The following is a 27,140-nucleotide window of genomic DNA, read 5'->3' on the forward strand; positions in this document are numbered from 1 at the left end:
CTGCTGTCTCCATCGCCACACTCTGCCATGTGCCACTTTCAGGTCTCCTCACACTCCTGCTGGTTTCCATTTTGTCATAGGTTGCTGGCAGATTACAGTCCTCCCATAGGTGCTGCCAGGCCCCTAATCTGCCATGGGCCCCTATACCGCCTCCTCATGCTGCTGCCAAGTCCAGAGTCTGTCATGGGTCCCTGTACGGCCTCCCATTGCTGCTGTCTCCATCGCCACACTCTGCCATGTGCCACTTTCAGGTCTCCTCACACTCCTGCTGGTTTCCATTTTGTCATAGGTTGCTGGCAGATTACAGGCCTCCCATAGGTGCTGCCAGGCCCCAAATCTGCCATGGGCCCCCGTACCGCCTCGTCACGCTGCTGCTGGGTCCACAGTGTGACATGGGTCCCTGTACCGCCTCCCATTGCTCCCACTGTGCCATGTGCCACTTCGAGGTCTCCTCACACTCCTGCTGGTTTCCATTTTGTCATAGGTTGCTGTATGGCCTCCCATTGCTGCTGCCTCCACCGCCACACTGTGGCTCCAAACACTGGTTTTGGCCCCGTGACTGGCCAAATGAGTGAAGTGTGCGGTGATTCTAAGATCGACGGCACTCATCTGCATGTCATACTGACTGACAGTATTATTTCTCTTCCCCAGCAGACTCCAAGGGCATTTAAATTAAAGGTTCAGTGTTCTGCACTAATATTAAGTCTCTCTGAAGCCTAGAAACACCCTTTTTTAAGTTAAATTCACAGCGAATATATTCGACTCGAATCGAATATTTTCCACGAATTCGCCGAATCAGTCGAATCGAATTTTTGAATACTTCGCTCATCTCTAGTTATAAAGTATATCTTGGTGGAGTGAATTGCAGTAGAACTTGCGGTTTACCTAATTTTCCTGCATGGTACCCACAACAAACAGATCTTAATACAGCCTCAAAAAATACTTAAAACTGACAAAACATTCTAGTTCCCATTAAAGATAACCCACAGACATCTATTGGTAATTGGCAAGAGCTAGCAGGTATGCTAGTACCTTATCTTGATATAAATGTTTTCCATTTTTAAACAACTTTCCCCCTATTCTTAGGTAACACAGCTGTTCTTTTGCAAGAGGGATTACAGCATGTATTCAACTTGGAACACTATATAGTGAGTTTTTAACCCTGTGGTGTCCCAGGAGGATACATTTTAATGTGAGTGGATATATATTATTTTAAATAAATGTTATTTTTGGTTGTACGTACTACACTTTATTCAGCGTTTTTTTTACATGATTGTGGAGTGGATTGGATCTACACAAAAATGCTGGCAAAGAGTTTACAAAGAGTGGGAAGACTTTGTACTATTATACCTGCCCGGGTTAAAAGGGAAAAGTTTGGTTTGATCTGTCATTATGGATCAAACTTTGAGGTGAGCGCAACAGTGTGTTGGAGGTGGAAGAGCACTAAGGGGTGATACAGGAGCACCGTACACTTGTATACAGTAGCGTGACTACACCGGTCTACACAAAGTTATTGTGGAATTAAAGGGACTGTTCACAACGATTTATGTTATATTAAGTTGCACGATTTATGTTGTAAGTATATCACAAAGCACTGTGGATGTTACAGATTATGTATGGATCTACATATATTCATTGAAATATATGACCAGAAGCATATATTGGATTATTAAGTATTCACAAGTACGGAAGAGTATCATTTACTGTCTCTATTGATCAATATGCATTTAGCAGGTCGCAGTTGATACAGTAGCACCATTGCTTTCATTTAATTATTTAATTATTGTGCTACATTTTCACCATTTATTTATTTTGTTATATGTGGGAACACATCACATTCTAGCTGCACATCTGGTAGGAGGTATTTATTGCGCTGAAGTTTTTTCTATATATAACACAGCTGTTCTGCTCACATAAAGTGCTGGTTTACACTTGAACGCGGTTCAGAAAACCTGCATTCTGTGCACGTTTCCTACACCACGTTCAAAATGCATCTGAGAGCTGCAGCAGGTGTCAGTGTTAAGTTAGCAAAAAGAGCAGGGATACAGCGAGCGCTCAAATCAGAATAAATTAATAGATAAAAAATATTAAATAAAGATTATTAGTATAACCAGCTGCATATGCACCAATTTAGGAACCCTAAAAGCCAGTGAAAACCAATCAATAATCAATTGATTGAAGTGTTAAGTTAGCGACACCCCAACCGCATATAGCAAATGCACTGGATAACATAGTGTCAAAATACAATGCAATCTGTTTTCAGTGCGTTTTTAAAAGTGGTGCATGCACTACTTTTGGTGAGATACAGTACAGCTCACTGCATTCAAATCACACAGGAAAGCGTTTTTAAAAGTGGTGCATGCACTACTTTTGGTGAGATACAGTACAGCTCACTGCATTCAAATCACACAGGAAAGCTAGCGCTTTTCTGTGCGATTCTTGGTGTGAACCGGCTCAAAATGTGTTTAGAGAGAAATTTCCTTTCCTTCTGCTACTTCTCTTTCCATAAAACCTTCATCACTTCCATGATGTACCTTTCTGTTCTCTTTGTCAGTAGTTGGGTTATTGGTTACTTTGTACTTTTGAAGATCAATTATCTCCTTCATTTCATAGTTGTCCCCTCTTCTTTTGCACACAATAACGGCCAAATCAAACAGGAATATATACCTTTAAAGGAACATAAAAGTCACACATCAGCATTATGTGGATTCAATACTCAGAAAATGACATTGATTTTTAGTAAAGCATTTGCTCCCTCTTTGGGAGTGACCGCATGACCCAGCAAACGTGTCACTGGTCACTTTACTCCCATGTGGGCCTGACCTTGTAGCTTAGTAAACATATCACTGTCACTGGGTTGCTGTGTTCAATACGCTCACCAAGCAAACATGTCAGTGATGTTAGACATGTCTGTTAGTCATTAAGATATAACTGTCAACGGGTCAAAATTTTCCTAATTTTAACTGACCTTTGACCTTGTGATCATGTTAGATTGTTACTAAATTGCTTTTTTAAGGAACAGGGCAGTCACATAAATGATCTTATACCTGTCCTGCCTGGTGCGTTTATCCAGTGTGCTAAACTTTATCTCGCAGTCCACCTTCGGTCTTCCATACTGTATTAAGGGCTGATTCTAAAGATAAAAGTAAATACGGCAATACAATTAAATGCAAATAATATACTCATAATTGCACAGGTGCTGAATTGTCAAAATGCATGTAAAAAGAAAAATGTATATATGGAACATGTATACTATGTTATCTTGACAATGCAGGTTGGACACCTTATACAAATGTCTAGTGAATGAGTTGAGGATGACATGGCAATAACACCCGCCCACAATTCGCCCTTTCTAAATCTTTTGCTGCAGAAACTTTATACACTAATTATCAGCACTGAGATCTTGACTCAGATCTAATAGCTCTTGGTGTGCATAGTTTCAGCACCCAATAAGGTAAGTAAGGTCCTGCAGGGGTTAAATATTCTGACTTCCAGCATATGCGTGGTGCTTACATCTCAAGCTGCCGTCTTGGTAGTGGCGTTCCTCGCCACCTCCCTTTTTTGTTTGCTGCCCATGTGGAGGCTAGGTGCCTCCCACAGATGTCTGCCGGCAGGACATATATAGGGAGCCTCACCTTGGGAGGTTTTGCATACACAACTTTCTAGGGACACACTCCACATCATGTGATTGTCTTTTTCCTGTGACAGTTTGCAACAGGTAAAAGGTTTCTACTTTGCCTATGTGCTCTTTCTGTTTTTTGTTTTTTCTCTGACTTTTGCAAACCTCTGGGTATCCTTTTTCTGTGTATTCATCTAGATCTACATGACTATACATTATTTTCTTTTATATGCCGGGCAGCTTTTCACCTTTTCACTTTTTTCTTCCCGTTTCCCTAGGTATTTCTGATATTATGGTGGCAGCCTTTGAAACAGGCCTTTTAGATATATTTGGTTTATACATTATAAATCTTTGTACACAGGTTCTAATATATTTCCGCATATATGCTAGCTTCGCCTCTGTGAGCCTCCTTTGTTTGCCACTGCTGAGCGATCCACTCAACCTTTAGCTCCTGGCCAAGACATGCTTGACGGAGCCCTGGGTTGCCTCTGCCATTCGGTGCTTTTTGATTCTTGTGATACTCTTGAGCTTTTTTGGTGTCATGACTTTTACACAGAGATTGGAGAATAATTTTTTCCTATTATTTGTTTTGCTGGAATATGCATTAAGTATATATTTATTTATCTTTAATGACATGGTATCTCTACAGATATGTATTCTGATTTCAGCATTTCCTGAAGAAGTGAACATTTCTTCACGAAATGCATTGAGAATATTATCAGTACTTGATTGTTGTGAAAATAATTTTGTTTTCATGTGGAACATAAACCAGTCTTCACGTTTTATCTTTCTACTATATGGCTATATTTAGGGCTGTCGATAAGGGGTTACCACCAATCCTCCTGTATGCCCAGGCCAAAAGGGGGGCTCAGGAAGATAGGTGAATTGGATGTAGGCAGGGAGGGTGATTGGGAGGGGGGCAGTTACTGGAATCAAACCCCTTTATGGCTCTCTCCTCTCTGATATCAGCTGCTGCAGAGAGAGCTATTGGTTCCAGTAATTCACCCCCCATCGCATCCATCATCCTCTTTGTGCGCCATACATTCACCCCTGTTGCCCAGGCCCCCCTCTTTTCCCCCCATCCCCGCAGCACTGCTGGCTTCCCTCCTCTCCTTCCCACCGGCAGATGCAAGCATGCAATAGGAACCTTCAAGATGGAGAGAGAGGGAAGAGTCCAGTAAATATGTTACATTTACCAGCCCTTTTCCTGAATGAACACAATGAGTGATCAATGCCGATCACTTGTTGTATTCATTCATAACTGAAGCATAGTAAACTGTGGGGTTTTTTTTGGGGGGGGGGGGGCTATCAGTTTGGCTGAGACCCGTGGTTTCTAACAGCAGCCCTGGCTATGTGTGTTTTGAACCTTATTTTTACATTTTTATAAACAATAAAAGATGTGATATTTTTATATAATGTGGTATTAATTCTTTTGGCACAACTCAACAAAAGTCCCATGGGCATTATTTGCTTCTAGTTAATTAATCATCAGGTAAAGGATTCAGCTACAGCCAAGAGTTAGGAAGTTAAGGTTAAGGGTTAGGGTTTAAAGAAGAATTACCACTAGAAATCACACACAGGAATTGCAGTGGAGATTGTTGCACTTTACTTAGTGTGCCATGTACTACATACACAAAAACAAGATCAGAGTGAATGTGAGAAACTACAAGTCATAGAGTTGTGCAATATTTTTTTTAATATATAGAATTTGAAAGGGTTAGAATACTGTTGACTTATTATTGCTCTTTGTATTCTTATTAAAGGTTTCTCCTTACTTCTTTGTCTAACAGGTGAGACAAAACAGGGGCCAGACAGAACAGGAAGTGATGGGAAATACACCCCCACTCTATTGGTACATGAACAAATATTAAGGTAGAAAGGATTAGAACATTTGCCAAAATGATATTGCAGTCCATATACACTCACCGGCCACTTTATTAGGTACACCTGTTCAATTGCTCGATAACACAAATTGCAAATCAGCCAATCACGTGGCAGCAACTCAATGAATTTAGGTATGCAGACGTGGTGAAGACGACATGCTGAAGTTCAAACCAAGCACCAGATCAGGGAAGAAAGGGATTTGAGTGACCTTGAGCATGGCATGGTTGTTGTACCAGATAGAATGGCCTTAGTATTTCAAAATCTGCTGATCTACTGGGGCTTTCATCCACAACCATCTCTAGGGTTTACAGAGAATGGTCCAAAAAAGAGAAACTATCCAGTGAGCAGCAGTTGTGTGGACAACAATGCCTTGTTGATGTCAGAGGTCGGAGGAGAATGGGCAGACTGGTTGCTGCAACATTCAGATTCAGAATTTGGTGTAAACAACATGGAAACATGGAATCTTCCTGCTTTGTATCAATGGTTCAGGTTGGTGGTGGTGGTGTAATGGTGTGGAGGATATTTTCTTTGCATTAGCAAGGTGCACCTAATAAAATGGTTGGTGAGTGTATGTCTATGGTTAAGGTTCCTGTTTCCTGTCCAGGAGTTTAACATAGAACAGATAGAGAAGGTTATCCTTCTTCAGCTTCCTTATGGGTAGGCATTTTGTAGGTTTGAAGTCTATGATATTCATCATTATGTTTCAGCTGTTTTTTATACTAATGCCCAGTGATGATAACAACCAGGGCTGAAAAAACATGTTTCTGTGTTGTATGCTTCTAGTCCAGTGCTCCTCTTTCTCCCTCTGCTGTAGTTTCCTTGTTCAAGAAATTTGGAGGTTAAATTAATAAAATCAGACATAGATTTGAAGACAAACAAACGAAACCAGCGCTCAAATCTTCATGCAGACTATAAAAAATTCAGAATGCCAAACAGAGAGGTGCTGCCCTTCAAAGATCGGGAAATCTGGACACTGGTGAACAAAAACAGACAAGGGTGCACTCTCATCGTGCATTACTGTGGCAACCCACGTATTTATTGAATAAACAAATAGATGTATACTCACAAGCCAACGGAAATTAAAAACAGAATGTGTGGTCCACTATGACAGTCAGTGCAATGCTGTGCCTCTATTAGGGATAACTGACGCGTTTCGGGAAATGAACCCCCGATGAGCTCTGAGGGCACAGCATTGCACTGACTGTCATAGCGGACCACACATTCTGCTTTTAATTTCCGTTGGCTTGTGAATATACATCTATTTGTTTATTCAATAAATATGTGGGTTACCACGGTAATGCACAATGAGAGTGCGCCCTTGTCTGTTTTTGTTCAGACATAGATTTGAGCCATATTTCATATCAGCCTCATCCAGGTTTGCTAAAAATATATATTAGAAATCACTACATTCTTCATTCTATATAGAGAATATGAAATTTAAAAAAAAAAACATAGAACCACTGCTCATAGCAAAGATTTGCCACACTTACAACCATTAGTTCACTTGATCTATGTGCTACTTTTTATCAGTTCTCTGCCTGAAACAGGCATCTGCTCATCTTTCTCTTTTCCTGGTCACACAAAAAACTCATATCTGTTAAGTAGAGTTTTCACTTAATTGCCATATACACTTCTTACTTCAAAACAAAGATAAAATTATCTATCATTGTTGACTATAAAACAGGTACCATACTATATACATTGGAGCACAGATTATAACACACTTCACTGTCCCATACCATCAAATAGTAGAGATTCAACCATTAAATATTTAGATCTCAAACCATTCCCATAGCAGTGACAGATTAACATCCAGGATACTGATAAATACACAAATGTTCAACAGGTTTATAAGAGACATGTTAAAAAAATAGAAAAGTAAGGCAGCACTCTGGGCACATTCACACGTTCACACCTTTTACTGTCCCTCTGAAAAGTGATCTTTTGTGGATAGCTGTTCAGAGCGTAGTAGAGCAGTGTCTGCCAGGCATTCAGTAAGTGATACTGCTGCCTCCTGAATGCTTGTTTTAATTTTTCTAGCTGAAGGGGTATTTTCTATTGAAATACTGCATCACATTTAAAGTGAATGTAAAGGCTTTTTCTTTACTAACAAGTATGGCATACTTACCTGATCTGTACAATGGCTTTGCACAGAGAAGCCCTGAACCTCCACTTCTGGGGTCCCCTGCTGGTGCTCCTGGCTCCTCCACCCTTCTGAGTGCCCCTATAGCAAGCTGCTTGCTATAGGGGCACCTGTGCAGATGCGCTCTCAAGCCAGCTGTGCGTGTCTCCTCACAGGATTTGATTGACAGCAGTGGAAGCAAGTAGAGGAGAGAGAGAAAGAGCACATTCCCTGCGCATTCTTAGAGACATCAGTCATACAGTGGGGAAAATAATTATTTGATCCCCTGCAGATTTTGTAAGTTTGCCCACTTACAAAGAAATAAAGGGTCTATAATTTTTATCATAGGTGTATTTTAAATGATGGAATGCCAGAATATCAACCAAAAATCTAGAAAAAAACACAATACAAATGTTATAAATTGGGTTGCAGTTCAGAGATTAAAATAAGTATTTGATCCCCTAGCAACCAACAATAATTCTGACTCCCACAGACTGGCTATGTTCTTATGTGGTAAGACCAAAGGGCTGTCAAAGGACATCAGGGACAAAATTGTAGACCTGCACAAGACTAGAATGGGCTACAAGACCATCAGCAAGAAGCTTGGTGAGAAGGAGACAACTGTTGGAGCAATAATTCGCAAATGAAAGAAATACAAAATAACCATCAATCGCCATCGGTCTAGAGCTCCATGCAAGATTTCACCTCATGGTATCAGGATGATCATGAGAAAAGTGAGCAATCAGCCCAGAACCACATGAGAGGAGCTTGTGATCTCAAGGCAGTTGGGACCACAATCACCAAAGAAACCATAGGTAACACAATACGCCACCATGGACTGAAATCCTGCAGTACACGCAAGATCCCCCTACTCAAGAAGGCACATGTAAAGGTCTGTCTGAAGTTTGCCAATGAACATCTAAATGATTCAGAGAAGAATTGGGAGAAAGTGCTGTGGTCAGATGAGACCAAAATTGAGCTCTTTGGCATTAACGCGCTGTGTTTGGAGGAAGAACAATTCTGACTATGACCCTAAGAACACCATCCCTACAGTAAATCATGGAGGTGGAATTTTATGTTGTGGGGCTGTTTGCTAAACGTACAGGCCGACTTTGCCGCATTGAAGGGCCAATAGACGGGGCCATGTATTGTTAAATCTTAGATGAGAACCCTCTTCCCTCAGCCAGAACACTGAAGATAGGTCATGGATGGGTCTTTCAGAATGACAATGACCTAAAACATATTGCCAAGGCAACAAAAGAGTAGGTCAAGAAGAAGCACATTAAGGTCATGGAGTGGCCTAGCCAGTATCCAGACCTTATTCCTATAGAAAATTTATGAAGGGAGCTGAAACTTCGATGTGCCAGTCAACAGCCAAGAAACCTTAAGGATTTAGAGAAGATCTGTAAAGAAGAGTGGAACAAAATCCCTCATGAGATGTGTGCAAACTTGGTAACCAACTACAAGAAACATCTTACCTCTGTGTTTGTCAACAAGAGTTTGTTTTGCTTGGGGATCAAATACTTATTTTACTCACTGAACTGCAACTCAATTTATAACATTTGTGTCATGTGTTTTTTTTAGATTTTTGGTTGATAGGGTACAATTCACTAAGCGGTATCTTACCGCATCTGAGTATGTGGTAGGATATGGCACAGGAATTTTTTAAAATACCACATAAGTTATTATATCAAGTCATGCGGTATTTTAGTAGTGAAAACCATGCATTAATGTTTCAGCTGTCAGTGGGTCTGGTATGGATTTTGAGAAGAACCCGCACGACAAAATTGTTTTAAACAATTACGTGGAGTCCCACCCAAAATCCATACCAGACCCTTATCCGAGCATGCAGCCCAGCAGGTCAGGAAAGGGGGGGGATGAGCGAGAGCCCCCTTCCTGAACCATAACAGGCCACATGCCCTCAACATGGGGGGGTGCTGTGGGGCAGGGGGGCTCCCCTTCCCAAAGCATCTTGTCCCCATGTTGATGGGGACAATGGCCTCTTCCCCACAACCCTGGCCGGTGGTTGTGGGGGTCTGCAGGCGGGGGGCTTATCGGAATCTGGAAGCCCCCTTTAGCAAGGAGGTCCCCAGATCCCCCCCCCCATGTGAATAAGTATGGGGTACATGGTACCGCTACCCATTCACAAAAAAAACTGTAGTGTGAAAAAAGACAGGAGACAGTCTTTGAAAAGTCCTTTATTAAAAGAAGGAAAATAAAAGTCCCCTGAAGTAGATCCAAATTCAATCACGATACTCGCCGCTGCCGCCAACATGATCCTGGCATGCTGGGTCAATGATGTCACACGGAGGTGGGGTCACATACGTGATGTCTCTGCATGCATTTAATTATTTATTTCCATTTGTGAATTGACTTTAAGGTCTTTTTATACGGTATTTACTGAGTGTTTTTGCTATTTTCGGTAAATACCGCATACTAGCAATAATGAATTGATATTCTCAGTATCGCATGCGATATGTGGTCATGTGACTGACTTAACTCATGAGATAAGCTTTAGTGAATTGTTCCCTCTGTCTCTATCATTTAAAATAGAACTATGATACAAATTATAGACCCTTCATTTCTTTGTAAGTAGGCAAACTTACAAAATCTGCAGGGGATCAAATATTTACTTTCCCCACTGTATGCCAAACACCTATTTGATGACTCCAATAAGCCATCACAACTGAAACACAAAGCTCCAGACAATTGCTCTAACCCCTACATGACATGGGTACCTAACCTTAAAAATAATGGGATCCGGTTTAAGGGAATCCACCGATTCTGACACAGTCTGTTAAAGTTATTGCTAATATAGAGTGGATAGCTACACCAGTTAAGGTAAATTAGGATTTTAAGAGAGTTCCACAGATTGGTAGTGAAATCCTTAAAAGTGAGCACACAGGCCGCCCTCTTGGCTGGTCCTAGTGCCCAGGAGGGTGAAAGAACCTCAGTTCCTGGACACCAGAAGATAGGAGGTCCAAAGTGACAGTCAGGTCTGCTTGGACATAGGGGTTGCACTTGATGAAGTTAAGCTAGATTCTGTGGAGGGTGATCCTATGATAACAGGGGCCCTAGGTCCCAGATTATCGTGGTCAGTTCCTTATCGGGATAACAGGTAAACACCTCCTAAACCATTAGGGCAGTATAGGATAGGTAACCCATGGCAAAGGGACTGCCCTCTGTTTTAACAGAAGTATGCAGATAGCCCCAAAGTGAGACAAGGACTCATGTATTCTCAACCCCAAGGAAAGCTGGTGTTGATGAGGCCATATATGTGTAACTTTTCTATGAACAAATACATCAAATCAAACCCAAAAATTATATAAAATTAAAAATCAAATATAAAATATAGAAAATAATGTCCAAAAGTCCCACCGTGTCCAAAAAACAAAAATAAATAAAATTAAAAATAAAAGTAAAAACAAAACAAAAAAAGACCCTTCTGAAAAAGTCAAAGGAAGTGACGAAACGCGTCAGTAAACGTGACGTCATACGCATCGACGTTGACCGGAAGTGCGATCGCGGCCATCTTGGAAGTGGGAACATGCGGTTTATGTTTCCCTGAACCTGTCCATGGACACACTGCTTGTGAGGAGGAGCTGTTACCACGGAATATTATGTGAGGAGCTGTTACCACGGAATGTGATGTGAGTTATTAATAAAGAAGAATACCTTTTTATTGTGACTGGTTTTCTGGAGGAAAGTGGAGGAGGTGACCCTAATCGTTGGAGAAAATTAATGAGAGGAGATTGTAACCCTGAGTGGTTAATCTGCCCTGCTGTTTCTTCTATAGGGTAATTACCCATCCTTATTAGAGTTGGAGAGTGGTGATTTGGGTGTTGGTTTTCACTTTTACATATACATAGGGTGTGGTGTGATACACTGGCAGTTTATCTGTGAAGTGGTTTCTCACACATTATATGACATATTCTATGGGAATGTGTTTCCACTCTTATGTGTTCTGACACTTGGTTGGAGTATACACATTGATTTTGCATGCGGCACTTATAGTGGCACGTGTGTTTACATTATTTAAGGTATGACACTATGTCCAGTTCTTTTTCTTTTTTGAGGTGCATGAATATCAGGATCTGCAGGTATTAAGAAGGTTTGTGGTGATGCAAGAAGAAGAAAAAGTTTAAATGTTTTGAGTTTACACTTGTGAGGATTATTTTTTTGGGACTTTTTTTGTTTTGTTTTTACTTTTATTTTTAATTTTATTTATTTTTGTTTTTTGGACACGGTGGGACTTTTGGACATTATTTTCTATATTTTATATTTGATTTTTAATTTTATATAATTTTTGGGTTTGATTTGATGTATTTGTTCATAGAAAAGTTACACATATATGGTTTTACTGGCCTTCAAGGGTGAAGGTATATCACTTTTCTGGGTTATTATAGGTTTAAGTGTTGTGATATTTAAGTATTGGTGTTGATGAGGGCTTCAGGTGACCAAAGGTGGACAGGCAAATGGACTGGAGACAGGAGATCCACATGATGATGCTTCCTACAGACTGAATAGTGGAAAAGGGACCATGAAGCATGTAAAACCAGCCTTCCACCCAACGGATGACATCAGCACTGAATCCCACAGTGATATTCCTACTGCTCAGTGTCAAGCTCAAGTCTGTGGGCTTAGCTTTGGCATCATCACATACAATACAGGGACATATGAGTATAGGCAGTTGCAGCTTACAAAGCAGGCTGCAGAAGACCAGTTACAGCGCTGGAGAGACCCTGCTGGTGCAATGAGTAAACAAGGTACTTACAGTACCTTTCTCTGCACCCCTAGACATAATGAGCATTTAACTTTTTTTGTGCAGGGGGAGGGGATGTGGCCCACTACAAGGGTGAATTTTTAAAAAAAATAAAATAAGGAAGAAATTAAATCATGAAATCATTGAATAAAATACATTAGGGTGTATTTATGAAGCAGCAAATCTTGCATTCACCAAACATTCAATGGAGATTAATCTTCCAGGTTCATTTGTTCAAATCACGATTGTTTCAGAACCATTGAATGTTTGGTGAAAGTCACATTCACTGCATAGAGTTCAGTTTAGGAAACTGTTCCATTTTAGTAGCATTTAATATTGTACATTTCTCAATAGAAGAAGAACTGTACTCTTACTCTACACATATTTTCCAGCTATACTTTAAAGTTGTCAGAACTGCAAAGACTACGTTGTAGTGCCTTTCTTCAATATGATCAAATGTTGAGTATGATGAGTTCAGAAGCATCTCTGCTCCAAGATTTTCTAACCCTGTCTGTCCAAGTGAAAGCTTCACCTTCCAAATCATTTTGACAGTCCTATTTCACCCCTGAAAAGAGAAAAGTCCCCGCTGAAACCTGACTTTCAGCATTTTCATATGTTGGTGTCTGTCTGCCAACATTGAAGGCCCCTGCTAAAAACCTTCTCACTTTCCACCCTTTCATGACTCATTCACATTGGCATCACTTGATCTATGAACTCCACTAACTGTTGCAACTAATCCAAGTACATAGAGTCCGTTAAATTCCCACTTTATAAGCAAACAAGTGTGCCAAGATGACATACATATACATGTAGAACATTAGGAGGGGTACAAAGTTATAATTTTGCAAATGCATTTTTATGCAACAATCTTTACGTTCATGTCTCATTAAGTTATTCCATGCCAATAAGCGACCTCTATTTTCAAAATTTGGGTCTTACAAATGGTCCATGCTAATTATGTTACAGGTGCAAAATTATGTTACAGATGCAGCCTCCCGAGCAAACGCTGCCTCTGGGTTTTCAAGAGGAAGATTTACTAGAACTGGTGCACTCAGAATCTGATGCAGCTATGGATGGTAGTCAATTAGCTTCTAACTTCAACTTGTTCAATTAAGCTTTGACAATAAAAACTGGAAGCTCACTGGATTCTATGCAGAGCTGCACTAGATTTTGCACTCTTCAGGTTTAGTAAATCTCCCCCCATATGTCTAGAACAGGGGTGGGAAAACTTTTTGACTTGAGGGCCGCAATGGGTTCATATATTGGACCCGGGGGCTGGACCAAGAGTAGATGAATGATGTGTATGTGTCATCCATAGTAAGTATAGTAATATTCCCCCATAGTAAGCATAGTAATTCATCCCCCATAGTAATTCATCCCCCATAGTAATTCATCCCCCATAGTAATTCATCCCCCATATAGTAATTCATCCCCCATAGTAATTCATCCCCCATAAAGTAATTCATCCCCCATAGTAATTCATCCCCCATATAGTAATTCATCCCCCATAGTAATTCATCCCCCATAGTAATTCATCCCCCATATAGTAATTCATCCCCCATATAGTAATTCATCCCCCCTATAGTAATTCATCGCCCATAGTAATTCATCCCCCCTATAGTAATTCATTCCCCATATTAATTCATCCCCCATATTAAGTCCCCAAGTCCCCCCTGTGTCAATTCACTTACCTTTGCTCCGCGCGTTCCTCTCGCCGTGTTCCCGCGCCGTTCCGGTGTAGCATGAAAATCTGTCTCCTATGAGGATCTGTCCCCCTCGCCGTATCTGCGTATGTGCCAGTTTCAGGCATTAGCAGCCGATCGGCGATCTCCGGCACATGCGCAGATACGTCGAGGGGGACAGATCCTCATAGGAGACAGATTTTCATGCTACACCGGTCTTCAGGGCGGACTGTGAGAGGAGCCTAGCTCCCCTCACGTTCTCCGCGGGCCGGATTAAAAGGTCCGCCGGGCCGTATACGGCCCGCGGGCCGTAGTTTGCCCATTGCTGGTCTAGAATATTACCACCATAAAATCACTCTTCTAGAATTCCCAATTGTTTTCCAGTCCACATGGGAGTTTTGGTTCTTATCCATCTTTGCAATTCCCAGCACCTCCTATTGCATACTTTGCAAATATATAAATATAAAATTAAGCAAAGCAAATATATAAATATAACATTAAAACATCCACTAGGAAGAGTGAGAACCTCTTTATAATGGCCTCAGATAGCATTCAGACCCAAAAACTAATGCACAGACATCTCAACAATATAGTCCTAAACAGATATATGAATCTGTCTATTAGGTTTGAAACTGATATTTCAATTTTGTGTGGTTTCACCATTTAACCTAAATTTAACAAAATATAGCAAATACGGTGCAAACAAAAATGTGCTGTATAACAAATTAAACATTCTTTTTTTCTGTTAGGTATTTAAAATATGAAATGCTTTCTAGCAATAGAACAATCACTGAAAATTATAACTGAGATAATATATAATGCTTTTCTATCAAGGTTCATCTGGCATCTACAAATTTCAAAACACTCAATGAATGGGTAATCTCATCCTGCCCTCCTATGGATGTTACAGATATTGCACCTTCAGAAAAGAAATTCGACTTGCTCTATTTAAAAAAAAAGACTACCAGAACAAGATTAATTGGTTACCCCTCTGTTTATCACATTTTAAAAACAAAACACAAGACGCTGATGGCATAAAGGACATTTAGAATCTGCTTCTCAGCTAAACGTTTAGGCTTAATCATTTTTTTTACAATTTAGCTACCTTTCCATGCTCCTGCTAGGCTGTATAAAGGCAATATTTGCCCTTTACCTCTTACAGAGTACATTTATTGACTAAAGAGGTTATTAGGGGATTACTGGAGAGCTCCAAGATCAAATGCAGACTTACTGCAAGCTTGAAGGCTAAATCTGCAATTATGTACTTCCACTATCGTTCTTAGTAGTATGTCAATTATCTTTGTCACTATAAAAGCCTTAAAACGCATCTCTGGGAAGTTGACAAAATCTAACCTTACAGTGGGATCCTCTCCACAATGCAAGGGTTAAATGCTTGGTAAGTCTAGGGGGAGCTGAAGAGGCTCTATTACTTAGCATAAGATGGATCATAATTTGTCTGGTTGAGCAGGGGCCATCTGAATTTCAATCCATCTATTGCCAGTCTCTCTAAAGAAAAGTCAATCTAACAATTGGCTTTTCTCAAATGGGAATAGTGGGACTTTTTCATTCAATCAGCAGTGCAGCCAATTGGCTACAGCACTGATCAGTGTATTCTGACAGTGGAGGAGTCCAGCTATCAGAATACAACGGCAAAGTGAGGAGATTTCCTTCAGCCACCTTGAATATGTGGATGGAGAAGTCTGATTTTTTTTAACAGCCGGCTGGCTGATCAAAAAACGAAAAAAAACAATCCATCTATGTTCATCTTTACACCTCACTCCAGCCAGCTTTGGCGCTCTACTCCTCTCCCTTTTATGCCCTTAGCTATGGGAAGTCCCTTGGCCTCATCAGGTACAATTCAGGGTTATTAACCCTACATTGCACATTGGGAAGAAAGGTGTGCAAGTCCATCCAAAATGCCTTAGGGAGGCCACACGGATGGAGGGAGCCTACAAAAGCAGACCTAGACTTAACAAGCAGTTAACCCTTGCCGTGCTGGGGAGGGGGCAATGCAAGTGTAGATTTTGTCTAACTCCTGGAATTGGGCTTTAAATTGTGTACATTGAATGTATTATTTTGCACTCTGCCCCATCACATTGACATTCCTGTCCTATATAACAGCCAAACTGTGCTTTGTTCTATGTATTTGGTATTATGCCTATCCTGCTTTCACTTGTACATGTTTTTAGGAGTTTATAGACAAATAAAGTTTTATTTTCAAGCTACTGAACGAGTGGCCCAAGTAAAGTGATATTCAATGTTTTGTACTGAAGGTTTTTTCTTAGCAAAGAGAGGATATTCTAGAACAGAACACTTATATACAATTGTAACTCCATATTGTGCCAGAGCTTCTGGTTGGGTTAAAGGAAATCTGTCATAATGGGTGCATATACACTGTCATGCTGACCCTTTGCTTTCAATACTTTGAGTCAATGACCCTAAACAAGTACACAGATATGGACTTGCATATTTTTTCCAACTTTTCTGATCTGTATACTTGTTCCAGGCCCATGGGTCAGAAAGTAATAAAGTAGCTTAAAATGATGGCAAGGCAAATACTACAATCAAACAGAGGTCTAGAGTGGCCACATCTGTATTCCTCCCCTGACAGGTTTACTTCAACTATTTTGTGACAATATTATGCCCTCAGGCACCATGCCCTATTCTAGGAGAATGTTAATTAACGTTGCAGCAGAGAACTAGGAAAGTGCAACTGTGCTCTTTATTAATTCTTAGACCCCACTGTCAAGCTGACAAATTAGTCATAGAGTTATAATCAAGTTAGCAGACTGTGACACTGCTAAATTTGGTCTGAGCACCTAGGCTTCAATGACCTCTGGTAACAAAAGCATTAAGCTCATAAGAATTGCTGAAAACAAAGCTGGGTATTTTGGTGTTCCTTTCCTAAAAAGATTACTTGGTTCTTTATCTCTTATTTTTTGGTCATATTATAATTTGTATATAACCTATTTATTTTTCTTCTATGATGTTAATATGCATTAGCTCTAGTTAGCATGCTAAAATGTGTATATTTTTTATTGCAGATATAAATACTGTCTTTTCATTACCTTTTTGGAATCTATTATAGCTGTTACTGTGATCTTGTTATATTTTCTTTCTAAACACCGCCTAAGAGGTATGGGTAAAATTCATCTGTTCCCAGTGTTTGAGTACCTTTACATTATCCCAAAAAGTATGAAATGGTAATAATCTCATAGATGTTTGCATTTGATTTTCCTGTACAGTGTTAAAGAAGAAGGTCTCATTTAAAGTCAAAATCTTATTTTAAAATTAGATGTTGAACAGAAATCAGTTAATCCTTTTCCTGGATTGATACATTTTCAGGTCAGACCAGGGCATCAGTATTTTAAAAGGCTAAACAAAAACTGAAAACGTTCTGGTAATAAAAGGGCAATGGCTAAACTACCTACACACTTAAGCCCCTTTTAGATGGGGTGGGTTCTGTTCTGATCAGCAGGAGATCAGCTCACAGATCCTCTCCTGATCGGAGCAGAGCAGGCTGGTGACACATCCATGTCCACTCAGTTTCTGCAGAGCTGACATGCACAGAGCTCACGCTGCTCTATGGACGGCTGACTCCACAGTTCATTTGCACCCGGCTACCCTCCCATCCGCCTAAATGGAAATAGGATGAATCCCTTTCTGTTTTTTTCTGTTTATTTATTGCATTTTATGCGGAAGGATTGCATGGACCTTATGGTCAGGTCTGCATAACAAAAAACCGATAGGTGGACCTGAACGGATTGCCCGTGTGAAAGAGGCCTTAAAACTGAACTCTGCCTTGTCTTGCAGTTATACGAGCTCCCCCTCTGTACTGAAATTGCTTGCTCTGGTTTCACTGTAAATTATTACCTTCTCGCAGTGTGGAATAGAAGCTGAAGGAAGTCAGTTATCTAGCCCTTTCCTCACCAGCTGTGGTATCCTTGACTGCCCCTTTAATTAATTGAATTTCAATTCTTTTAATCATAGAGGTTCAGCATCATACGTGGGAGTTACCTGTGGTGGTCTGCATGCAAATACAGTCTACCTAGGTACACCCACTTATCCAGGCTGACATGCACTCATCAAGGAATTTTGCTATTTGCAAAACTTCTCCCAAGAGCCAACTCACTGCTTATGTCAGGGCCTAGAGCTCTTGAGAGAAGTACTAAGGCAGGGTGCTGCAATGTGTTCCGGAATCTATGTACAGCATCCTGTTAGCCCCTCCCACTAGACAAGATTAGTTTGCATTGCATAAAGAAGGAGTGTTTAACTGATGACATCACTTGATCTAAAAGAATGTATGTAATGAAAATTCCAAGGTTTAGTTTAAAGCTTTTATTAGCATGTTTATTAAAGGGGGAGGGAAGAACCAAGGAGGGCAAAAAAGCTTTAAAATATACCTTGCACTCTATAGAAAAAAGTAAACACTTGGGGTGGTTAGTTAAAATACTTACTTTTCCACTGGCTTTCATTCTACAGGATGGTGACCTCAGCATTCTTGGTATGGAAGTGGGAAGAATGTAAGTATAATAACTTTTTGCTCCAACGGGTGCTGGTTTTAATTTTTTTTAGATAGGCTTTGAGACCAAACTAAATAATCAGATATTGCTATTTAAAGAAGTGCTTCAGTCTTGTTAACAAAAAACAAATGTAGCTGCTGACTTTTAAGGACACTTACCTGTCCAGGGATCCAGCACTATCCTCACCCAATCAGGTTCTTTACTGGTCTTCACAGTCACTTTCCACTCCACATGTGCTCTTTGTGAATGGTCCCATAGCCTCTTGGGCCCTGTCCCAAGAGGTTGCTGGCAGGGAGGGGAGGGGGGACAACTTCCGATGGAATTGCCTAGGTGATTCCAACGGAAGTAGGGGCGAGTACCTGCCAAAACTAGGTAGCCCCTTCCCCCTAAAAAGCAAACGTCCAATATTGTTGGGGGAGGAGGGAGGTATGCTAAAAAGGGGAACTTCCCTTTTCGGGGGAAGTTCTGCTTTAACTGCAAGATCCTCTGTAAAATGGTGGCAAGCTGTGCATGCATGATCTGGCCCTGGCAAAAATTGTCTCATACAAAAAAATCATTCAACAGATACACACATTTACATTGGTACAACCTATATTTATGTGCCTATTGAAGACAGGTAGGAAGTACTGACCTATTTTAAGGGGACTTAGTAAGAAAATCCTACCCAAAAAATGGACTCATCTCTGCAGCAAAGAGCTTCCAGGCATTTCTTTGCATCTTGCTCAGAACTGGCTTCTACTGCGCTGTTTGAAGAATAGGTTTGCCTGATTCTAAATCCACTTTTACTTAAAGTGATATTAAAGGCAATATTTACAAAAACAAATACTTACCTGCTCTGTGCAATGGTTTTGCCAGAGCAGTCTTGATCCTCCTCTTCTCGAGTCCCCAGCCGGGGCTCCTGGCCTCTCCCTCCTGCCAAGTGCCCCTATAGCAAGCAGCTTGCTATAAGGGTACCCAAGCAAGCTCAGCCCCACCCCCTTTCTCTCCTGATTGGCTGTGATTCACAGCAGCAGGAGCCACTGTCTCAGCCAATGAGAAAGGAGAGTCCCTGAAGAGCCGAGGCTCTCATGCACATCGCTGGATAGCATAGAATGCACAAGGTAAAAAGATTGAGGCTTTACAACCACTTTAACCTAAGGCAGGCCATAGATTATGCAATTTTGTTTCCTGCAACCATGGATTGCAGGAAATAAAATTCCTGGGTTCCCCATCAACACATCCAGTGGTGTTAGGAGAATCCCTCCTGTGGAGTGGGGGGAGCAGGAAGAACTGGGAGAACAATGATTATTGCCAGCGGATCACGGTGCTGCACGCTCCCAGGGAGCGTGCACAAGCAGGGAGCGGGGAGGTTGTTTATAAACAGCCACCCGCCCCTGCACTGCTTAAGTGGTTAATATCTAACCTGTTCATTTATTATAACTCTCTGCTTACTTGTGGAAGGTTGCTTGTACCTACATACCACACCCACTGACCTTGTTTCAGCATAGACTGGCTTCCTCTCACCACTTACAAGGCGGAAATACTCACCAGGTTCTCAATGGAATGTTGATATTGCTCGATTTCCCGCATGGTTTCTGTGTCTCGTTTAACCTCATTCACATATTGAGCTAAATCCTGCAACACAAAACAAAAGCATTAGGTGTAATGTGATTTTTTTTTGTCCTATTAATGTTATTTTGGGATATCCAAGTGAATCTGATTACTGCAATGTAAGTAATTAATTAATGTGTTCAGATTTTGAAAACCTTCTATGTACAGTTTGAATTATTACATGTACAAAGGAGTAGTCATGTTTGCTTAGTACATATAGTATGCTGGCTGTTCTCTATAGCGGTACTGAACAGTGATTATGCTTTTATAATTTTCTATCTCAGTTAATTTACCAATCAGGTATGGCTGATAGGAAGCAACACACCCTCCTTGTAGCTCAGATTTCTTGATCAAGGAAGCTCAATGACTGCATAATCTACAGATGTCACTAAAGCAGGGGTCTCCATACTTTCTAAGTAAAGGGCCAGTTTCCTGGTCTTGAGACTTTAGGGGGGCCAGATTGTGACCAGTGGAAGTAGAAAATGCCCCAGCATCAGTAAGCATAAACATTGCCCTTTCATTGAATTTAATGGGAGGAATAGTGCCCCATGGTTGTATTAATGAGAAAATTAATGCCCCACCAATACTGTCAGTGGGAGGAATAGTGGCCCATCAATGATGTCAGTTTGTGGAATAGTGCCACAAGGGCCAGATAAAGGCAAGCCAAGGGTCACATCAGGCCCCCGTTTGAAGACCACTGCAGTAGAGTGAGGACCTACAAATTTGTAAATATGTACACAAATACATGCACATATAATTGCTTTTATGCAATAACTCAAGGTGAAGTAGTTAAAAACAATCTGGAGTAATAGCTCACACCTCAGCCTTAGAGGTGTGCCAACTCTACAGCTTCCCCCTTCCCACTGTGCAAAATCAACCATTTTAATAAACTAATTTTGCCTTTCCTTAACCAATAAAATAATTTTGAAAATGCAATCGCATGATCTTCAGTGAGGAATGATGTTTCTTCATCACTCTGTAGTGACATATCTGCCCCTTGATGACTAATTACAGTGGCATAAAGGTGTATGTATGGCTAAGAACAGGGACAGTCACAGCAGTGAGTGGAAGAAAGATTGTACAGTAAGAAAAATTGTTTTTTCTTTCTCATTTATTGAGGGACACATGAATTCAGAAACAGTCAGGACATCCAAATCGGTACAACTGAGGGATGGGCAAGAACTACTGAAAGACTCCTGATACTGGGAATTGTTTGTAATATAGAAGTGCCTGAAAGATCAATGCCAGAAAAGTTGAACCCTAGCAAGACGAAAGAACTGTCATTACCAAGGGGAAGCCCCAGAGGACTGACCTGGTGCACTTAGCCAGCAAAGAGATTTCACCAACAAGAGGAATGACAATAGTTGAGAAACACTGACATTGCGCAGCTGTAAGAACCCACAGCAACCCAGATGAACAAGTTGTCTTTGTGAGATTTCACCCCTTCTTACACAGTTTATGAGATTAAAGTTACCACCAGCACAGGACAGAGAGCCACACTAGTTAACTCAAACTAGGATATTAGTAGGTACTTGCATTGGTGTAAGTGGGAAGGAGCTATAAAAGACCCAAGGCTTAGAAAAGCAAGATTATCCTCTAGGAGCTGGATAGTACGCACTGCATCTATATGGTCTGACACAATAGCTTGTAAAACTGGCCATCTACAGGTGATGATGGTTAGTCACCCGGGACAGACTGCTGCGACTTTGAATCAGACAGAGCCACATGGCCAGCTTAAGCTGAGGTCTCGGGGTGTTCTACTGGGGATGGTGGCAGAGATCATTTAGTACCTCTACGGCAGAATGTCCCAGGATCTCAGCACAGACAGATAGGAAGTCCAAAGTGTACATGGAAATCCCTGTGGACAGGGCAGCCATCAGAAATTTTGGGGCCCCTTACACAGAGTTCTTTAGTGCACCCATTTTTATTTAACACGTTTACAACTTAATATATGACAATGAAGAGTGTATTCTAAGTCATGAATGCTTTTAAGATTTACCAGTAAGGAATTATATTTTGGCCAAAATTATGAAGCCTGCCACCACTACTAGGTAGACTCTTTTGAACAGGACCCTACACTAACGCTAACTGCACTACCTTTACAAAGAGACAGCCCTATCCGACAAAAAGACAGCCCAATCCAGCAAAGAGACAGTCCCATATATTTAGCAAAGACACTCCACAATCCAGCAAAGAGACAGCCCAATCCAGCAAAGAGACATCCCCATATATTCAGCAAAGATACAGCTCAATCCGGAAGGGAAAGCCCAATCCAGCAAAGAGACAGCCCAATCCAGCAAAGAGACATCCCCATATATTCAGCAATGAGATATCCCAATCCAGCAAATAAGACATCCCAATAAATTCAACAAAGAGACATCCCAATCCAGCAAAGAGACAGCGCCATCCAGCAAAGAGACATTCCCATATATTCAGAAAAGAGACCGGCCAGTCCAGCAAAGATACATCCCCATATATTCAGCAATGAGACTTCCAAATCTAGCAAAGACACAGCCCAATCCAGCAAAGAGACATCCCCATATATTAGGCAAAGAGACATCCCAATTCAGCAGAGACAGTCCAATCCAGAAAGAGACATCCCAAACCAGCAAAGAGACTCCCCATATGGCAAAGAGGCTCCCCACATAGCAAACATCCACTAAGCTTGCACAAAGTTCTGCATCTTTTGCAGGCTGTACTATGCTGTATAAAAAGTGCAGTGTGTATAAAGCATCTGTACCTGAGACTAAGGATGTTCCCATGACATTCCCAATCCTGTGCCTCCTGGCCCCTCCCCCTGGTCTTCATCAGCTCCTCCCCCCTCACAGTTCAGCATCGATTGTCTCCATGCAGGACCCTGGCTAAGGAGGGATCCCACTGTGCTATTCCCATTGCTGTGCCTGATGTCTCCTCCCTCTATTCTCACTCGGCTCCTCAACAACTCCACAGTTTAGCTGTGATTGTCTGAGTGCTGGAGTGGTGTTTCTGCTATTGCCCAGGAGCAGGAGGTTATTCATTGTGGGGCTGGAGGGAGAGAAGCAGGTAGAGGCAGCTAGGTAAAGGTGTGAGTGCCAGGTCCCTCGGGGCACCTGGGCACCTACATGTGTATGGGCTCTCCCCCCTGATTGCGGCTCTGTCTATGGATATAGGTTAGACCTTGGCCATACCCAACAGAGCTGAGACCAACCCTAAAACAGCAGTGGTCCCAGGGATGATGTATGCCAGTTTCTTCTGGGAGTACTTGGTAAAGACTCCCAGGCCACTAGGGTAGTATTAGCTGAGGTCACCCATGTCAGCAGGATTGTCCTTGTGTGTTTTAGCAAAGACATGTCATGACCAAACTGTGGTATACAACTAGGCCCAAAGCGAGAAAAGTCCTCAAATACTCACAAACCCATGCAGCTGGTGCTGATGAGGGTTAAGGGAGCCAGGGATGATTAGGTTACTGTACAGTTGAAAAAGAACAGAGAGCAGAAATCCCTATGGTGATTAAAGAGCAGGAGCGGCAGCAGGATGATGCTTCCTCCATGTCTGAAAGCGAGTGCAGATGTGCAGCATACCAATCAAAGAAATGACTTCAGTATCCTAACCCTTACTGTGGTAAACCAGCAGTAGCAGGAAATTTAACACAATGCACAAAGGTGCAACAGTGAGATAGGTCCCAATGCAGACAGACCAGCTCAAGCAGCAGCGTAGCAAGAAATCTTGATTAGGTCGACAATGAAAAAATAACCAGCAATGTAACAAAAATCTTGATGGAAGTCACCAAGACTTACCACAAACTTGGAGGACTTCCAAAAATTTGCAATTGTTTTCAGAAGAGATAAAGAAATTACATCCAACCTCCTAGCATACTAGCAAAAAAACTAAAACACAAGGCAAACAAAACATTTGCTTAGGGCGGCATTTTTCAGAGGGGCAGTAGCATTTTTCAGGGGGGAAGTGCCCCCCAAAAGAAGGCGCTTGAAGAAGGGACACACGCAGCATGGGGACCAGGTGGGATCTGAGAGATGCTGCGGGAGCTGCTTGATGGTGTATGCAGAGCCTGACTCTTGTTCCTGGGGATGTCCGGAGCTGTGACGGTAAATGTCTTCTCTCTCACCGGGTGGTGGGGTTTGTCGATGTATGTATGTTTGCCAGTGTCTCAACCTTGTATGCGGCAGTATAACTTGACTGTTTCTGAATTTCTTTGTCTCAAAATTGAAAAGAAAAAACATTTATTTTTCAGATTTAGGATGGAAGTGATAACATTAAAATGCCTTTGTATATAGTTAAAAAAAAAGCAGAAACAGACCATGGTGTATCAGGTCAAGCCTAATTAAAATCTGGGGCTATTGTGTTATTGTTGGTCCACATAAAGAGAAAATCACACACCAAGGAGACAGCTGCCAACCTCTGCTCAAAGTAGGGGAGAAACAGAAATTCTCATACATACAGTACAGCAAATGACTATTTAAACAAATACAAATTCATGTTTTTGCTGAATGTGTCAGTTTATAGATTAATGTTATAAAATGATAACAATTCCACTTAGCACCAGCTATATTGAAAATTACTCTGCAGTGCCCAAGCACAGAGCAGTGTCAAGATATCCAGCATCTTTCAGCTTCTTGACAACTGACAGGCTGCTCTATATAACAGAAAGGGAGATTTAAGGCCAACAAAATCTTACTTGGGAATGGTAGTATGAATGTAAAAAACTGTGCAGTGTCTCAGCCATTCTCACAATACTGTGATCTGGTCTCAAGTATGATAGCTTAAATTAACGGTTTTAGAAGATTACTGTAATTCAGTAATCCAATCCAGCAATCAAGAACCAACCTATAAAAACAGAATAGAGCTAAAGTGAATAAAACAGATACCTTCATTGCATCAAGTGACAAACGCAGGTTATTTTTTTCTGTATCATCAGTAGTGTGTTTAACCAGTTCCTGAAAGAAAGCGTACAATGCATCACATGGATTCAACACTAGTGATATATTACCAGGGAATACAGATCTCCCTTCTGACATTAGTAACTGCAACACTGACAATAAAACAATTCAAAGTTTAATTTGGTAAGAGACTGAGAGATGCAAAAAGGTTAGCTTGACTGTGTTATAATAAAGAATTCAGACAGTGGCAACAATATATAGAAAGGCAGATTTAGTAACTGACCTAGCTTTGTTTTTATTTTTTCCTAGAACAGAGGTATTGGCTCATACCACTATGATATCTCTAGATCCCAATGATCTAAAATGACCTAACAGAGGTTCAGCCTCAGCTGTATTTTCTCAATCTTACTTCTATAAACTTCACCAAAACCTGTCTGATGATTTGTAAGACTGATTCAGTAAAGCAAAGCAAATAAATTCCAAATAAAACTGAGCCATTAATAAAGGTCAAGCACAAATACATTCAGTCTGCACCTTTCTTATCAGAATCCTCTTTAAATCAGGCTCCAAATCAGTCTCTCCTTACATCAGAGTCCACATGAGAGTCCTTCCTTACATCAGGGTCCCCATCAGAATTCTACTTAAATGAGAGTCATCAAATGACCCGTTACACAGAGTCCTCCTTATGTCAAAGTCCACAACAGAGTCCCCCCTTAAATCAGGGCATACTTTTTATCATCATACTCCCACTTTATATCAAGGTCCCCATCAGAGTCCTCCTTCTATCAGGGTCCCCTTTATTGCCCATTCTTGTTGCCCACAAATGTACTAATCAGTAAATGTAATCCTGGTTAGTTCTCCCCACACATTGTTCTTTTCATTTTCTCTGCTCTCCTAAGAATATACCATATTTGATTTCTGCAGCTGTTCTCACAGAAAGGAATTCCCACCTATTTTGAACAGAGTGAGCTTTTAATTTGTGCTGGCCCAGGAGCAGAATTTCAAGATGTGATAAACTATGTCACCCCAGTAGTGAAATTTCCTCTTAGCAGCTTCTAAAGCATGCTGGGAATTATAGGATATTATATATTATATATTTTATGTATTTCTAACATTATATATTTACAACAGGAATGAGAACCATACAATCATTATAACAATTATTATAGCATTAGATATTTACAACAGGAACGAGAACTGCCTGATACATGCATGTTTGGAAGTAATAATAATATTATTATTGGTATTATTAATAATAATAATAAAGTCAGATACACAAGACTTTCTGCAGCTCTTTTAACAAAAGAAAAATAAAACTGTAAATAACTAAATAAATGTAACCATTAAAAAAAACATAAGTATTCTTCTGCTTTAAGTTTAAGATTCGACTCCAATCTATCCTAACCTAAAAAAAGATTGTTTTGTGTGGAGTTAACTTTCATACACGTTACAATCTGACCATGCAAGCCATGAAGTTTTGATACAAAAGTGTGTAGTCTCAAATAAGGTCTAATCTGTTCTTACATTCTGGAAGAGCTCCTATAAAAAAGGGATTGGAAAAACTGTTTTGTTTTTTTTTATATTGGATCTAAGAAGATTGCAATGCTGGCTATATACATCAAAAAATCTTCTTTCAGTGGTTATTGCTTACATTTTCACTGTGGGAAATTATTTCTGTATATATTTCAATCTTACTTTAGAACACCATATTATCAGATTGTAAAATATGGTCAGCTTTATATACAGATATCGATTATGGCCATTCCACATTTGTTCATCAGTGACCTTCTGCTGGAAATATAATCTTTGCATTTTTATAGGTTGCATATTGAGCAACATGCACTCTTTAAAGTAACTAATATTCGAATCAATCACTGATCAAGGAAAAATGAATTCACATTGCAGCCAGGGAATAAGAAATTAAATTGGTACAATATTTTTGAACAAGGATGCAATTACATCATATTTTTTGATAAATGACATATGGCAATATTGTATAAACATTTAGTTAATACAATGTACTTCATGCAAGGTGTGTTGCACAAGCAGCTGAAAACATTTATTTTGCTCCGGGATGAGGGGGT

At 40.6% G+C, this 27,140-nt stretch overlaps 1 protein-coding gene across 5 annotated transcripts in view; it reads right to left on the minus strand.

Annotated features, from left to right (window-relative positions):
* Window positions 1–27,140, minus strand: part of VAV3 (vav guanine nucleotide exchange factor 3) — a 308,707-nt gene that overhangs the window by 116,858 nt on the left and 164,709 nt on the right. For 4 of the 5 annotated variants that reach the window (XM_089686619.1, XM_089686620.1, XM_089686618.1 and 1 more), the window contains 4 exons: window positions 25,045–25,113; window positions 20,120–20,206; window positions 3,048–3,133; window positions 2,535–2,667 (listed from right to left, as the gene is read on the minus strand). In XM_089686619.1, coding sequence (XP_089542745.1) covers window positions 2,535–2,667; window positions 3,048–3,133; window positions 20,120–20,206; window positions 25,045–25,113 — 375 coding nt within the window. The remainder of the gene's footprint in view (window positions 1–2,534; window positions 2,668–3,047; window positions 3,134–20,119; window positions 20,207–25,044; window positions 25,114–27,140) is intronic. The other variant, XM_089686621.1, reaches the window with a different exon arrangement.

The sequence above is a fragment of the Staurois parvus genome, unplaced genomic scaffold (assembly GCF_062004578.1).
Source record: "Staurois parvus isolate SC_StPar_1 unplaced genomic scaffold, SC_StPar_1.0 ptg000402l, whole genome shotgun sequence".
NCBI classification, from domain to species: domain Eukaryota; kingdom Metazoa; phylum Chordata; class Amphibia; order Anura; family Ranidae; genus Staurois; species Staurois parvus.